Source organism: Piliocolobus tephrosceles, chromosome 17 (genome assembly GCF_002776525.5).
Source record: "Piliocolobus tephrosceles isolate RC106 chromosome 17, ASM277652v3, whole genome shotgun sequence".
Lineage (NCBI taxonomy): Eukaryota > Metazoa > Chordata > Mammalia > Primates > Cercopithecidae > Piliocolobus > Piliocolobus tephrosceles.
The window spans coordinates 43207172-43221496 of NC_045450.1; the positions used below are offsets into that span (position 1 = coordinate 43207172).

Below are 14325 nucleotides of genomic sequence, written 5' to 3' on the forward strand. Positions count from 1 at the left end.
GAGGCAGGCAGGCAACACCCTTGCCCTGGTTTGTAGATGGGCACGATATTGGGCTTCAGAGGAGGTCATTTCCTGCACAAGGTCACACCCTGTGAGGGGCAGAGGGGAACAGGTAGGTCTTCAGACTCCGGGCCTTGGGTTCTCCCACTTTTCCTCCTCCCCTGGGGGCTCCCTGCGTGGGAGTGTTGGGGGTGTTGGTGACATCCCTGACTGCAGTAACCCAGCCTTGATATTGACGTCTGCAAAATGGGGAAGAGGTTGGATGAGCCTGTGGTTTGCAAGCTTTGCTCCTTGGAGCCCCCTTCAGGGGCTGCCCTGCCCTGCAGGGAGGTGGCCAGGCCCCCTCACTCACCTGCCCTCCTTCTCATTCTTCTACAAATACTAAGCACCTGCTGTGTGCATGGTGCTAGGAAAACAACAGAGAATAGAGAGACCCGGGGCCCGCCATCCCATATGGTCCAGGAGACAGACCAATAGCAGAAACTCCCACAGCACAGGTGGCGGTACCCATGGCTCTGAGGGGGATAGACAGCAACATTTGAGAGCCCACCTGGTATGTGCTGGGGAGTCCAAAAAGCCATGCATAGGGGGCCTCCAGTTCATTTATGCAGAGCAGGTCCATGCCTCCCTGCTTCACCAGTTGGCAGTGTTGGGCTTGGGATGTCCCTCATCCTGTCCTGGGGTGCCCACCTCTGCCCCTCCCCTCCCCCACAGCCGCAGAGACCTGGACATTAACCGGCCTGGAACAGTGCTCAATGCCAAGACGCTCCGGTGAGTGCCTCCTGGCCCTCTGGCCTGCCCCGGCCTTTGCCCCCGTGGCCCAGCCAGACAGCCCTTTTTCTCTGTATCTGCAGCTGCCCCGTGATGCTGGTGGTTGGGGATAATGCACCTGCTGAGGACGGGGTGGTGAGTGAGGGGCTGTGGGCTCACTGGGGGTGTGGGGTAGGGGTGAGGGGCTCATGGCCCCTGTCCAGCAGGGGCAATTCTTGACCCAGCCCAGGGGAGCCTCCAGGGCCGGCAGTGGATGGTGGGCTTCTCGTCCACTTTCCCACAGTCTTGCCAAGCCTCACGTCTGCCATAGCCCCCATCCTTCTGGCGGGGGAGGCCTGGAAATGGGGAGGGCTGCGGCCAGGTCTGGGCCATCAGAAGGTCCCCTCTTCCCTCCCCAGCAGCACAGCCCCAACTTGGTCCCTACCTACCTCAGGCCCAGGGCCTACGGTCTCTCTTTTTTCTGAAATGTGATTGAGTCATTATAAATCATTAATGCATACAGCGGCACAGTCTCCCTTTCCCCATCACCTGCACCTGTTACATTTGGGGGCCACGTGTCGCCCCTCGTGCTGGAAGTCTGGGAGCAGGTGGCCTGGGGCTGTGAGGCCCCATTAGCACAGAGCTGCTGGGAAGCTGCAGGGTCCAGAAGTGCCCGAGCAGCCCCGTGCGCCCTGGAAATACCAGGCTTTCCCATGCCCACCGGGAGGTCCTGGAAGAGTGAGGTGGTGGGCTGTGCCAGCCCCCTCTACCCAGTCTCTCTCAGACCCTCGGCACCCCTCACCTCACTGCTGAGGGCCCCAGGACTTTTTCCCAGGCCAGTCCCACCACGGCAGCCCAGCCTTTGCCTGACTCCCACTCCTAGCAGTTGTGAGTGGGCTCCAAGAGTCCCAGGACCTTCAGGGGGGCTGCTAAACGGGTCTCCAAGAACGTGGGGAGCCCTGGGAGAAGAAAGCATGGGAGAAGCAGCCTGTCACAGGTGCTGGGTCTCCCTCTGCCTCCCTGCACCCCCTCTCCTCCCCAGCTTGGGGCATCAAACCTGCCTTAGCAACAGGGGTGGGGAGGAGCAGAGGCTGTTGCTGAAGCTGGCTCCTTGTCCCCAGGTGGAGTGCAACTCCAAACTGGACCCGACCACCACGACCTTCCTGAAGGTGAGGCTTTCTTCCCCAGCCCTAGGCCAGCTTCCCTAGCATGGGCCCAACCTCAGGGAGGGGCTTGCCTGGGGTCCCAGTCAGGTGGGAGCTTGTCCTGGAGTGAGGGCCCTGCTCAAGTCACCCCACTCTCTCCCTTGCAGATGGCAGACTCCGGAGGGCTGCCCCAGGTCACACAGGTGAGCCTTTTGGCGCTCCTGCCCTTACCTCTATGGGGTGGGGGAAGCCTCTACCCTCCCCGCTAATCCTAGGCAGCCAATGAAACCATGTGCTTGTCCTGCCCTCCGCAGCCAGGGAAGCTGACTGAAGCCTTCAAATACTTCCTGCAAGGCATGGGCTACAGTGAGTACATTTCCGCCCCACCACACCTAGAGACCAGTGGGCAGGCAGTGCTGGGGTGGGGGGTCCTGTTTGCAGGGCTGGCACGTGGCGTCAGGTGGTACTGGGGAGCCCACAGGCATAGTTTTGTGTGACCTGGGCCCCGGATGCTGGGCCCCGCAGATGCCACCTGAGTTGCAAGTTGGGCATCCCAGGCTGTGCCCAGCTCCCCGTTGCCCTTAGGGAGGACTTGGCACACTGTTCTGATGGCAGGGCTGGGCATACTGGGGGAAGGGACTCTTCTCTGTGCTGGGGGTCCAGCCAGGGGAGCCTGTCTGGGGGTGAGGCACACTCCCCTCATGTGCCCCAGGGCTTGGGGTCAGAGCTGGGCCTACGGCACCTGAGAAGGCCTTTTGAAACAACTGGTGGCTGCACCCAGGGCGTCATAGGAGTGGGCTTGGAGCCTGGGACCAGGGAAGGCAACTGGGGCCGCCTGGGCATTCAGAGAGCTGAAAGCAGCTGAACCTGAGTTGGCAGATCTGAAAATCTGGGTCTGGGGTAGAACCAGGTACACACACACAGACACACACCCCCCTTGTGTGTCTCCTCGACTTCTCCTTCCCTCTAAGACATACCTGTTTCCAGCTCCCCACTGCCAGGAGGCAAACTTCCTCTTCTCAGTTTGTTTTTTATTGCCCTCCAGACTTCAGCCTCTGGAGCTGGTATCTCCAGGGCAAACGGGGCGGCCTGTGGGCAGGCTGGGGAGGACACCCAGGAATAGAGTGCTCTCTGGAGCAGGGCAGAGCCCTGGGGCCCACAGCGGGGCTCCGCAGGAGCACAGAGGCTGGCATCAGGGCACAGCAAGCATTTGTGAGGTGAATGGAGGAACCTTGTCAGGCGCTGAGATGCGTTCTCAGGGTCCTGGGGAGAAACTCCACCAGGCAGCCGAGCTGGGAGAGGCACAGAGGGGGCAGGCCACCCCAATTCTGTACGCAGGAGACTGAGGCCCAGCAGAATGGTGAGGGGAAAAGCACCCCACCGGCGGTCAGGGCTTCCTTGGGCCAGAGATCCTTCTGGGGACCACTGCTGGGTGGGCGGGCAGGCAGAAGTGGGCTTCCAGAGCCTCTGACCCTGCCCCCAGCCTCTCTGTGCCTGTCCTTTGTCCCATCTCTCCGGCTCATCTCAATGCCCTGGCCTCAGTGGACCACGCTCTTCACTGTGTTGTGTCTCCCCCACCCCGCCCCCTCTCTGGCTCTGTCTTCTCTCTTAGTTGCGTACTTGAAGGACCGAAGGCTGAGTGGAGGAGCAGGTAGCCCCACAGCCCTTCCCCTGATGCATGGATGCCCAGCCTCCCCCTCCCCCGCTCCTGCTGCAGCCAGGCTGCATCTTGCTGTGGTTTGGAATCTTCTTGTGTCCTGTTCAACTCAGAAACCCCACAGATTCTTGTTTTTCTGCAGACTTGGCCTCTAGGTTGGCTGGGTTGCAGAGCAGTCTTGCTTCTAGGTTGTCACGAGCTGCGTGGCTTCCAGAGCTCTGGGGATTAGAAACAGACCCTCCTTAGAGGTAGCGCCCAGGTCTGGCCCTGCCTGAGCCAGAGGTGGCCAGGAGCGTTCAGGAGGGTAGAGTTTGCTGCCCGCAAGTCTTGCTTGTAAAACTCCGAATAAGGGCAGAGTCTGAATTGAGGGTGACCACCGCTCCGTGTCCTCCTTTACAGAAGCAGTCCTACTTCTCCACCGGCATCCTCAAGGGAGGCACGGCTGGAAACCCAGCACCTCCCTGCACCAGCTGCTCAGGGCTGCCTGGTCAGCTGCTTGAGAGGGCCCTGCTGGCCACAGCCCCCTAGGCCCACTCACTGTCGCTGGCCCTGCATGCCCCCGGCCCGACAGCTGTCGCCAGCCTCCTGGCTCAGGAGGGGCCCTTTGTGCCTTCGAGGAACGGTTCGCTAGCCGCTTTGCTTGCAGCCTACTTTTCCCACCAGAGGCTCCTGGCCCTGCCTGCCAGTCCTCAGGCCCACCCTGTCTCTGTCCACAGTGCCCTCGGCTAGCATGACCCGCCTGGCACGCTCCCGCACTGCATCCCTCACCAGTGCCAGCTCGGTGGATGGCAGCCGCCCACAGGCCTGCACCCACTCGGAGAGCAGCGAGGGGCTGGGCCAGGTCAACCACACCATGGAGGTGTCCTGTTGAAGCCCTCGATCCCGCTGACGACGCCCACCTGTCCGCCCACGTCAAGGCCTCACCGCCATCCTTGCGCCGGCTCATGTTCCCTTTAGTTTATTTTTGTGAGGGCAAAGGGGAGGAAAGGGGGTTCTGTTTGAAAAAAATGAGGGGCTCTATCTTAGATCCTTCAGCGGAACAGTCTCCAGGTGTTTTGAGGGGCTCACTCCTCCCCACCCCATCTCACTCTCCGTGGTAACTTGGCCGACTTGACCCCTCGCATCTCACTCCCTGCAGCCCAGGCACAGGAGGGCAGGGCCACAGGGAGGGAGATTCTCTAAGGATCCAGGCCATTCCTGGGTGAGCCCTTGGGCAGGCATGTTTGCAGATGGGAGAGGCTGCGAGACGGTGGTTACTGGGCCCACATGGGTGCAGGGCCAGCTCAGGCGCTGGCGTGGGAGCCCTGGGAGACCCCTTCCCCCACTCTCCACCAAGCACACCCGTTTCTGTCTCATAGCACATGCGACAATCATCTGGACAATAGCCACAAGGGGGCGCTCGGACCAGGCAGCCACTTTCCTGGTGCTCTCTGGGCCCAGCTGGTGCTGTAGGGCCAGGCAGGCAGGGGCATCAGGGGGTTTCTCTGCCCAAGGAAGACAGAACATGGAGAACCGTAAGGGCAGGAACCCCACAGACTGTCCCTTCCAGCCCACACTCTGCCACCTCCTGGCCCTCTCCCATTTCTGAGCCAAGGCCTCCCAGAGGCAGAAGTTGCCTGGTCCTCTGTCCCCACAGTGACCTGACTGGGTGTGAGGGAGAAGGAAGAGAGAGCCCATGTGTGGCATGTGTTCCCTGAGAACTTCGTGGTGACTGCCTTTGGGAGCTCACAGGTGGCCAGAGGCAGGGGTAGCTGAGTTCCTGGAGACCCCTTTTTTGCCCCCAGGTTCCCCAGAGGGCAACGCCATCAGTAGCAGCGTGGTGTTTCAGGCAGAGCTCTGGCCAGGCTGTGCCAGCGTGTCCCGGAAGCATCACTAAGGAAGAGAGTTTATTCAGTCAACTGGCCCAAGGCAGCGAGAGTTCCACAGTCCCATACCCCATAGCCCCCTGGGCTGGGGCTTACTGGGGGCTGATGATTCTGGACACGAACAAGAGCCAGGTAGAGGAGAAAGGCTTCCCCCACAGCCCAGCCCCCTGCTGTTCCCTGAAGCCCAGGACTGTGTTGTATGCTTTCCATCCACCCGCCTTACCCCATAGCATCTTGTGGCCCAGAAACCAGAGCCATTTGTCTCAGACCCTAAACCAATGGTCACAAACCTCAAAACAGAGGGGAGAGAGCAATGAAAACATGAAGGGCTGTGGAGAGGGAGGGCTGAGAGGACACCTACATGCGTATTTCCTCTACACACATCACCCCCCCCTTCTGTAATCTTAAGCCATGACTAGCCTGGTGGTGTGTTAGTTTGTGCCGAGTTCTACCCCTTCATGTGCTTCTTCTGAATACTGAATGTGACTGGTTGAAAGCTGGTAGAATTCATCCCTCTTACTGTAGATAGCACTGCAAATCTTGGAATTTTTTTTTGTTTTTTGCTGTGTTTCCAGATGAAATATCTATAAATATCTATACATTATATATATAGATGTGTGTGTGTGTGTGTGTGTGTGTGTACATTGGGTCCTCCCATGTGTGGTGGTCCTCTGGAGGTTGTCTCTTTGGTCAAGGTGAACTTTTAATGTTTATTATTTTCTTCTCCGCACAAAGAGCCTAATTCTGTGTATTCTGGTGGCTGCTGTCATGAGATGACAAAATGTAAAACAAAACTCTAGTCAACGTAGAAAGAGTTAACTGTGCTGAAAAACTAATAAAGAACCTAAGAATTCCAGTGTGGTGATGCCATGCCCATCGTGGGAAGCTTTTGGAGCGACAGAATGTTTGGGCAGGGGCTGCTGGTGCTGCTTGGTTTGGGGTGAGGGTGCTAGGAGAGGATGGTCTCCACCCATCTTTCTATTTCCAGTATATGTCACATTATTTTACCTGTTGAGAGGAGAGTGTGACAAACATTAAAAGCCTTATGTGCTAATTTCTGCTTAAACCCCTGACTCTGACAAAATACAGCTCTCTTCAGCCAGGCACGGTTGCTCAAGCCTGTAATCCCAGCACTTTGGGAGGCTGAGGCGGGCAGATCACTTGAGGCCAGCAGTTAAAGACCAGCCTGGGCAACATGGTGAAACCCCATCTCTACTAAAAATAGAAAAATTAGCCGGGTGTGGTGGCACGTGCCTGTAATCCCAGCTACTCGGGAGGCTGAAGCAGAAGAATCTCTTGAACACGGGAGGCAGAGGTGGTAGTGAGCGGAGATCATGCCATGGCACTCCAGCCTGGGTGACAGAGTGAGACTCTGTCTCAAAACAAAAAACAAAATACAGCTCTCCAGAAAAAAAAATGCCTTAAAAACAAAACAAAACACCCCTGCCCTCCAAATCTCTTGCCTGAGTCACTACATTCCTTCAAAGATAAATGACCTGTTCTTTGCCTTCTCCTAAACATACAGTCATGTCTGACAGGGTTAATGATTATACTTCTGCAATCTATAACCAGATATACTTATCCCTAAACTTTGATATGATTTTACACATACTAAATCTTCAACTACATATAACCTAAACTAAAATACCCTGTTACAGCAGCCTCACAAGATTACTCCTGGGCTACAGGCTTCTAAATAAAAGTAATTTTAATTATTTAAAAGCTTAATATTTTTTCTTTAGTCAACATACCAATCCTGATCATTAATCCTACAGGGGTAGGTATTGTCTTAGTTTCGCAGCTGAGGAGATTAAGCTTCAGGAAAAAGGATCTGCCTTAATAATAGACCAGGCCGGGCGCGGTGGCTCACGCCTGTAATCCTAGCACTTTGGGAGGCCGAGGCGGGCGGATTGCCTGAGCTCAGGAGTTCAAGACCAGCCTGGGCAACGCGGTGAAACCCCGACCCTACTAAAAATAAATACAAAAAATGAGCTGGGCGTGGCAGCGTACGCCTGTAGTCCCGGCTACTCAGGAGGCTGAGGCAAAATTGCTTGAACCTGGGAGGTGGAGGTTGCAGTGAGCCGAGATTGCACCACGCACTCCAGCCTGGGCGACAGAGCGAGACTCCGTCTCCCCACCTCCCCCAAAAAAGAGAAAAACAAAAACAAAAACTGAATGTTGAGCTCCGGCGTTGCTTGGTTTCAAAACCCATTCCTGTAACTTCTATGTTCACAGCCTCATTTTCTTAAATTTAACAGCATGCTACTTCCCCAGGTTTAACCACCATTTGTTTTATTCATGTATTTACCCAATAGGTAGATATTGAGTCCTTACCATGTCAGCTAATAAAACCCACTACGTGCTACGCAGTAGATTAAAAAACGAGGATGTACTGGCAAATAAGGGCAGAGAGGATCTATTCTAGATCCAGGAGCCCTCTAGGCCACGCTATGCGGAAACACACACGAAAACTGCTCTGAAAGCATACCACCAGTAAAACGATTCTATGGCCATCGGTAACAAGGGGTCGAGATCAGGAGGTCGCTGGCCGCCCAGATGCGTCGCTCACCACCGGCCGGCCGCCAGACCCTCGGCTTCCGATCCAGAAACCGTATTTTGTTCCTACACCCAGACCGCAAGAAGCCTCAGCCCTCGGGGACAGACCAAAGGCCAGGTTTGTACCTGGCTCAGAACCAGGCTCCAAGCGGCACGGGACGCTCCTTCTGCACTCGGACCGCGCAAGTGCAATTGGAGATAATGGACTCAAGATGTTTTCAGTAGGAACGATTCCAGCCAGCGCTAAGCCGGGGCAATCTGCAGCGTGGACGCCAAAACAGGCACCACGTGGTTCCGGCGCCGGGGCGGGGCCAGAGACGCCGGAAGTGGCCGCGAGCTCCACGGGCCCACGGGGCGGCGCGCTTTCAGACCATGGCGACCCAGACGAAGCGCCCACGGGTGAGTGGCGGGTGCGGGGTCCAGCCTTCTCCTTCGCGCCTCACCCCTCCTCCGCCCGTAGGGCCGTGCGCCTGCGCCCCCTCCGCTCCCTCCCGCGGGTCCTGCGCCCCTCTCCTCTCGTCCCCACCTCCACCCAAAGCCTGTTAGCGCGCGTGCGCGCGCCGCGGTCTCCTGCCGTTCCCAGCGGGCTCTCTGGGGCCGGGCCTGGTCACTGCGCGCACTTATCTCAGGTGGCGGGGCCCGTGGACGGCGGCGACCCGGATCCTGTGGCCGGCTTCCTGAACTGGTGCCGGCGGGTGGGGCTGGAGCTGAGTCCCAAGGTGAGCGAGCGAGCCGGCGGGCAGAGGACCCGCGGCGGGGCGCGGGCTGCCCTGACCAGCCCTCCTCCTGCTCAGGTGGCGGTCAGCCGGCAGGGCACGGTGGCCGGCTACGGCATGGTGGCCCGGGAGAGCCTGCAGGCCGGAGAGCTGCTGTTCGTGGTACCGCGGGCCGCGCTCCTGTCGCAGCACACCTGCTCCATCGGCGGCCTGCTGGAGCGAGGTGGGCACGGCGGCGGGCTAGGGCTCTGGGGCTGGGCGGGGTGGGCCCGCGAGGCCGCGCCGGGGCGCTCACACCTGTGTCTCCCTCAGAGCGAGGCGCGCTGCAGAGCCAGTCGGGCTGGGTGCCACTGCTACTGGCGCTCCTCCACGAGCTGCAGGCCCCGGCCTCACGCTGGAGGCCGTACTTTGCGCTCTGGCCCGAGCTGGGCAGCTTGGAGCACCCGATGTTCTGGTGAGAACTTTGGGAGGGGTTGGGGAACGCCTGCACCATAGCCTGCTGCAGGAAGTTTCCCCGCCACCCGCCCCTGCACCGGTCCTGCCCAGTAAAGTGTGTGAAGGGATGAAGGGAACCTGGGTGTGGGTGTCCCTGCAGGCCAGAGGAGGAGCGCCGGTGCCTGCTGCAGGGCACAGGCGTACCTGAGGCCGTGGAGAAGGATTTGGCCAACATCCGCAGCGAGTACCACTCCATCGTGCTGCCCTTCATGGAAGCCCACCCCGATCTCTTCAGCCTCAGGGTTCGCTCCCTAGAACTCTACCATCAGCTCGTGGCCCTTGTGATGGCCTATAGGTCAGTGGGTGGAGCCTCTGAGGACGGAACCCTTTTCTTTAGAACTGTAGAGAGGGACAAAAGGGGAAAAACAGTGAAATCCACCCCCAGTCCCTCACCCAAGACAGGGCCTTAGCCAGGTTCTGTCAATGGCAGCTTTCAGGAACCACTGGAAGAAGAGGAGGATGAAAAGGAGCCCAACTCCCCAGTGATGGTGCCTGCTGCAGACATACTAAACCACTTAGCCAATCACAATGCCAATTTAGAATATTCTGCGGTGAGTGGAGTTCTTCTTGGTGCACTGAGCATGATTCAAGCCATTGTGTCTTAGGCTCCATTCTCTTACTAGTGCTACAAAATGAGTAGGTGAAATCAGCTCCTCCTGTATGTACTTCTGGTGTGCTTATTACTGTAGAATTATTTGAATGCAAAACATTTTAAAGTCCTCAGAGTAAGTTGGGGTTAACCCTCTGATAAACTATACTATCATCATTTATTTAGTGCTAGAGATTGGGTGGTCTGCATAGCCATGTTTCATTCCCTGCTGGCTGATCACATCAGTGAGCCCAGACTGTGTGTGGCTCTGTGGATAGCAGCCTGGAACACTGATAGTCTCCGTGTTTTGTAGGGATGAGGACATTCACAGGCCAGAGGTCTAAGATGATCCTAGAACTGGTATAAAGCTGTGTTTATACCAGCTCTGTTCTATACGGAAAGTTGCCTGAAAAGATGACACATTTATAGGATGGAAAATTAGTTAAGTATGGTTATTTCTTAATCCTTGCCTCCATTTTCCTTTCCCACTTCGATCTGCGAAAGTTTCATCCCCCGCCGAGGAGTCTCGCTGTGTCACCCACGCTGGAGTGCAGTGGCGTGATCTCAGCTCACTGCAACTTCCGCCTCCCGGATTCAAACAATTCTCCCTGCCTCAGCCTCCCGAGTAGCTGGGATTACAGGCTCCCGCCACCATGCCCGGCTAATTCTTGTATTTTTTAGTAGGGACAGAGTTTCGCCATGTTGGCCAGGCTGGTCTTGGAACTCCTGACCTCAGGTGATCCACCCACCTTGGCCTCCCAAAGTGCTGGGATTACAGGTGTGAGCCACTGTGCCCAGCCAAAAATTTCATTTTTAAAGCTAGCAACTTTTTAAGTGCTGAAGAGGACTGTGCAGAAATCCACCCACTTAAACATGAAGCTGGCCTTTTAAAGTTAGTCTAACCTTTTTTTGTTTCACAGTTCAGGGTCTAACAGGAACTAAAGGTAGAACTTTGGTAGCTAACAGCATCAGTCCCATGGCTGAACTACACCTGCTAAAGGCTCTTAAGTGGAAGTAATCTTCATGGGGCTGGCCCGTGAAAGGCATGGCCCCAGCTTCTCCCTTTCACCTCAGAATTGTCTTCGGATGGTAGCCACTCAGCCCATTCCTAAAGGCCATGAGATTTTCAACACTTATGGGCAAATGGCTAACTGGCAACTGATTCATATGTACGGTTTTGTTGAACCATATCCTGACAACACAGATGACACAGCTGACATTCAGATGGTGACAGTTCGTGAGGCAGCATTACAGGGTGAGTGTATCGTTAACTCAATATTTGACACTGATGGTGTGTCTATACCCACACCTCAGGTTAAACAGCTTTGCTAAATAGCAGTTGACTTTGTAGACTGGGTGGCAGACTAAAGAAAAAATGAGCCATTGGGTGTACTGAGCCTTTCACATTGCTATTTCATCTACAGGAACAAAAACTGAAGCTGAAAGGCTCCTAGCGTATGAGCGCTGGGATTTCCTATGCAAACTGGAGATGGTAGGGGAAGAAGGAGCCTTTGTGATAGGGAGGGAGGAGGTGCTAACTGAAGAGGAGCTGATCACCACACTAAAGGTAAAGGGCTGAAAATGGCCATTTAATGCTGATAATCTAAGTATTTAAAGCAAAACAGCTAGAAGATGAGGAAATGTGGGGTTTTTAATGAATGCTAAGATGGGTTTAATCTCCTGAATCATTTCGGAAGTACAAAAGTAGTACATCCGAATTAAAGGGCTCTGTGGTTGTTTCTAGGTACTGTGCATGCCTGCTGAGGAGTTCAGAGAGCTTAAAGACCAGGATGGAGGGGGAGATAATAAAAGGGAAGAGGGCAGCCTGACAATCACAAATATTCCCAAGCTCAAAGCATCGTGGAGACAGCTGCTTCGAAACAGTGTTCTATTGACCTTACAGACCTATGCCACAGACTTAAAAACTGACCAAGATTTACTCAGTAATAAGGAAGTCTATGCCAAACTCAGCTGGAGGGAACAGCAAGCCTTACAGGTTCGCTATGGTCAGAAGATGATCTTACATCAGTTGTTGGAACTGACACAAGTTAGTTTCCCTGTTCCCTGAAGGAACAGCAATAAGAACTTTTATTCTAAGCTAGTACTCATTGATGTTTGAAAAGGGGGAAAATTTGGATCTTTTTCTTATTAAACACCAAGAGGAAAAGTAGCAAAGGTGGTGTGCTAGGATAAACTGAGGTAAGGGTGATGTGTTTTAGGATTGAGAACAGCAGACCTGGGAATCACTGCTAATTGTTAAAGCATGTTACAGCTATTTTGTTCTCAGTTTTAACCAAAGCCAGTGGAAATGTGGTAGTACGTCGTCTTGTGTTTCAGCATTTAATAATAGACTTTGGAGGTAGACCCTGGTTTAAATCTAAGTCTAGTTTGAGGAAATCACTTAACCTTTATTTAAAAGACTGGATTTAATAAGCTGTGTAACTGGCACTCAATGATCAGTTACCCGAAGTTCACTCTAGATGGCACAAACCACCCCTCAGGGAATAAACCCTAAGCCATCACTCAAGGAGGACTTCAATTATTTAATTTTGAACTGTTTTGTCCTCTCTGGCTGTAAAACTTGTCATGAAAGGTAAGGCAAATTTTAATTGGGTTAAGTTTTAAAATATACATCTACTCATTTTCTTTAAAAAGAAAAAATACCAAAATACCTGGGGGTATTAAAACTGGGCATTTTAAATTCTGTTTAACCAGAGAAACCTGCTCCAGCAATTTTCTAGTGTTGAAATAGGAAGAAAAATAGTTTCCTTAAACATGCCAGCTTAGTTAGTGGGAATGATCTATCATTCAGCAAGTAGTTGATGGTTCCCCATGGCCCCAAGGTCTGCAAGGCTGGACTGTCCACTTTTCCTCCTCACCACCAGCACTGGCTGCTGCTACTGAGAAAGGCACAGTGGACTCGTGTGTGTCATGGCTTTAATGGTTAGCTACAGTATGCATACACATACAAGAAGTAGGGGAGCTGAAGCCCAGGAAAAGGCTACAAAATACAACACAGGGACCAATACATTTGCAAAACATTCAAAACCCTTATAAAAGGGGCTGTATTGGTCCTTTCAGCTTTGTCATTATTCAGCTTAGCCTGTATGGCCATTCAGTGGGGGTAATGGGGAGAACAATTAATGAGATTTGGTTCCCTTTCCTATATTCCCACTGTTTTTAAGTTTCAGAAGAGGGATGTGGGGGTGAGGGTAGGGGGTGGGCTTTAGGCCTGGTCTGGTTTCCCTTTATATAAAGAGCTGACACCCCCATCTCACGCGGCTGAGGTGTATAATCCCCAAAATAAGTAAGATGGTACAAATGCAGTCAGCTTTGGAATGGGTTTGGGTAGAGAAAAACAGAAACTCATGGGATTCCAATTGTGAGCCCTTCCCATGTTCCCAGACATATCAAATTCTAGCACATCCACGTTTTTAATAACTTAGTGATTTTTAAGGTCCCCTATCCACATTAAAAAAATAAGTTACATAATATTCAAACTGGCTTTTTGCTATTCTTTGGGACACCAAGAATGTCAGAGGACATGGAGCTATGGCCTCAGACAAGTGCATGGCATCAGCTGCCTCTTTATTACAAGGTACCAGTTTATGTACTTGCCTTGGACACAGCTTGCACAAAGCCAAGAAGTTCCAGACAAAGGTTTTCTCTTTCATGTATTTACACAAGTTCAAAATGATATTCACAGCATCTTCTAAATTTTGGCCAAGAGTCAAAAAAATGCATTTAAACTTTGGAACGTGCCCACATAAGACAGGAGGCTGATCCCAACAGTAGTTGGGGCAGATACCCGCAAACCAAAGGGCTGGGAAAGTCAGGAAGAGTTGAAAGGATTCTTCAGTCAGTTTGTGAACTCGGTGCAGTGAGACCTCTAGGCTGACACACGTACAACAGAGATGCAGTTTCATCTAACTGGCACCTGTCCCTTCCATTACTTGCTGGGCCTGCTTCTGTCCCATGCAGCACTGTGCGACCGACTGGAATAACCTGAAGGATGAAGACAGTTACAAATCTGTGATTAAAGAGTAGGCCTAACAATACCTTGCATCTCATTCAACTACTAATCACTGACCCAACCTAGAGACAAATAAGGTTTTCAGTCTCCAGTCTCATTCCTTGACAATTAAAAATTACTTTGAACTCACTTTTCGATTTCTGGGGCACAGTGTACAAATTCATGGTTCCAGAACTTAAATGCTGGGTTTTTAATCAGCTCAATGAAGGTAATAAGAAGACCCCAAGGATGTGGCCTATTTACAATCAACCGTTCCAAGAGAACTCTGGGAAAGGGGAGAAAAGAGCTAGTTAATGCAGAGAAGCATACAAATTCATGATTATTCTTCCATTACCCTTTTTTCTAACTTCTCCCTGATTATTAAACCACAGGCAAAAGTTTTCACCTTTAGTAGTAAAGACAGGTGGATTTCACCTTTAGTAGTAAAGACAGGTGGATTAATCAATATACTCCAAATGGCACGGGATGGAATACCTGGGTTTGAACCTTGCTCTTAGCTCTAGAAGACTAAGTATTAAT

At 53.2% G+C, this 14325-nt stretch overlaps 3 protein-coding genes across 15 annotated transcripts in view; 2 read left to right on the forward strand and 1 right to left on the reverse strand.

Moving 5' to 3' along the window:
- The window catches only part of NDRG4 (NDRG family member 4), a 50448-nt gene extending 43979 nt beyond the window's left edge, over positions 1–6469 (forward strand). For 3 of the 6 annotated variants that reach the window (XM_023210076.2, XM_023210070.2, XM_023210075.2), the window contains 6 exons: positions 715–771; positions 855–906; positions 1872–1919; positions 2063–2098; positions 2210–2261; positions 4269–6469. In XM_023210076.2, the coding sequence (XP_023065844.1) occupies positions 715–771; positions 855–906; positions 1872–1919; positions 2063–2098; positions 2210–2261; positions 4269–4423 (400 nt within the window). In that variant the 3' untranslated portion in view covers positions 4424–6469. The remainder of the gene's footprint in view (positions 1–714; positions 772–854; positions 907–1871; positions 1920–2062; positions 2099–2209; positions 2262–4268) is intronic. The other 3 variants (XM_023210074.2, XM_023210071.2, XM_023210077.2) reach the window with 1 other exon arrangement.
- A 1758-nt stretch (positions 6470–8227) lies between these two features.
- SETD6 (SET domain containing 6, protein lysine methyltransferase) lies at positions 8228–13267 on the forward strand. Of its 3 annotated transcripts, XM_023210086.3 has the most exons (9): positions 8229–8372; positions 8603–8692; positions 8768–8912; positions 9002–9143; positions 9285–9479; positions 9615–9735; positions 10848–11028; positions 11198–11340; positions 11518–13267. In XM_023210086.3, the coding sequence occupies exons 1-9, from the start codon at positions 8346–8348 to the stop codon at positions 11839–11841; spliced, it is 1368 nt and encodes a 455-aa protein (XP_023065854.1). In that variant the 5' UTR covers positions 8229–8345; the 3' UTR covers positions 11842–13267. The 3 variants fall into 3 exon arrangements, with proteins under 3 accessions (XP_023065853.2, XP_023065854.1, XP_023065855.1); XM_023210085.3 differs by having other exon boundaries at positions 8228–8372; positions 8603–8912; positions 11518–12427; XM_023210087.3 differs by lacking the exon at positions 8603–8692 and having other exon boundaries at positions 8279–8372; positions 11518–12427.
- CNOT1 (CCR4-NOT transcription complex subunit 1) overlaps positions 12697–14325 on the reverse strand; it is a 112323-nt gene continuing 110694 nt past the window's right edge. For 3 of the 6 annotated variants that reach the window (XM_023210083.2, XM_023210080.2, XM_023210081.2), the window contains exons 48-49: positions 13937–14071; positions 13431–13778 (exon numbers count right to left, since the gene is read on the reverse strand). In XM_023210083.2, the coding sequence (XP_023065851.1) occupies positions 13700–13778; positions 13937–14071 (214 nt within the window). In that variant the 3' untranslated portion in view covers positions 13431–13699. Of the gene's footprint in view, positions 13779–13936; positions 14072–14325 lie in introns of all 6 variants that reach the window. The other 3 variants (XM_023210084.1, XM_023210082.2, XM_023210079.1) reach the window with 2 other exon arrangements.

Excerpts from the sequence above, each read along its gene's own strand:
- SETD6 (XM_023210085.3), top strand. The coding sequence starts at position 8,346 with ATGGCGACCCAGACGAAGCGCCCACGG. Across the intron at positions 9,144-9,284 it reads TTGGAGCACCCGATGTTCTG|GCCAGAGGAGGAGCGCCGGT; the intron begins GTGAGAACTTTG and ends GTGTCCCTGCAG. Across the intron at positions 11,341-11,517 it reads AGCTGATCACCACACTAAAG|GTACTGTGCATGCCTGCTGA; the intron begins GTAAAGGGCTGA and ends GGTTGTTTCTAG.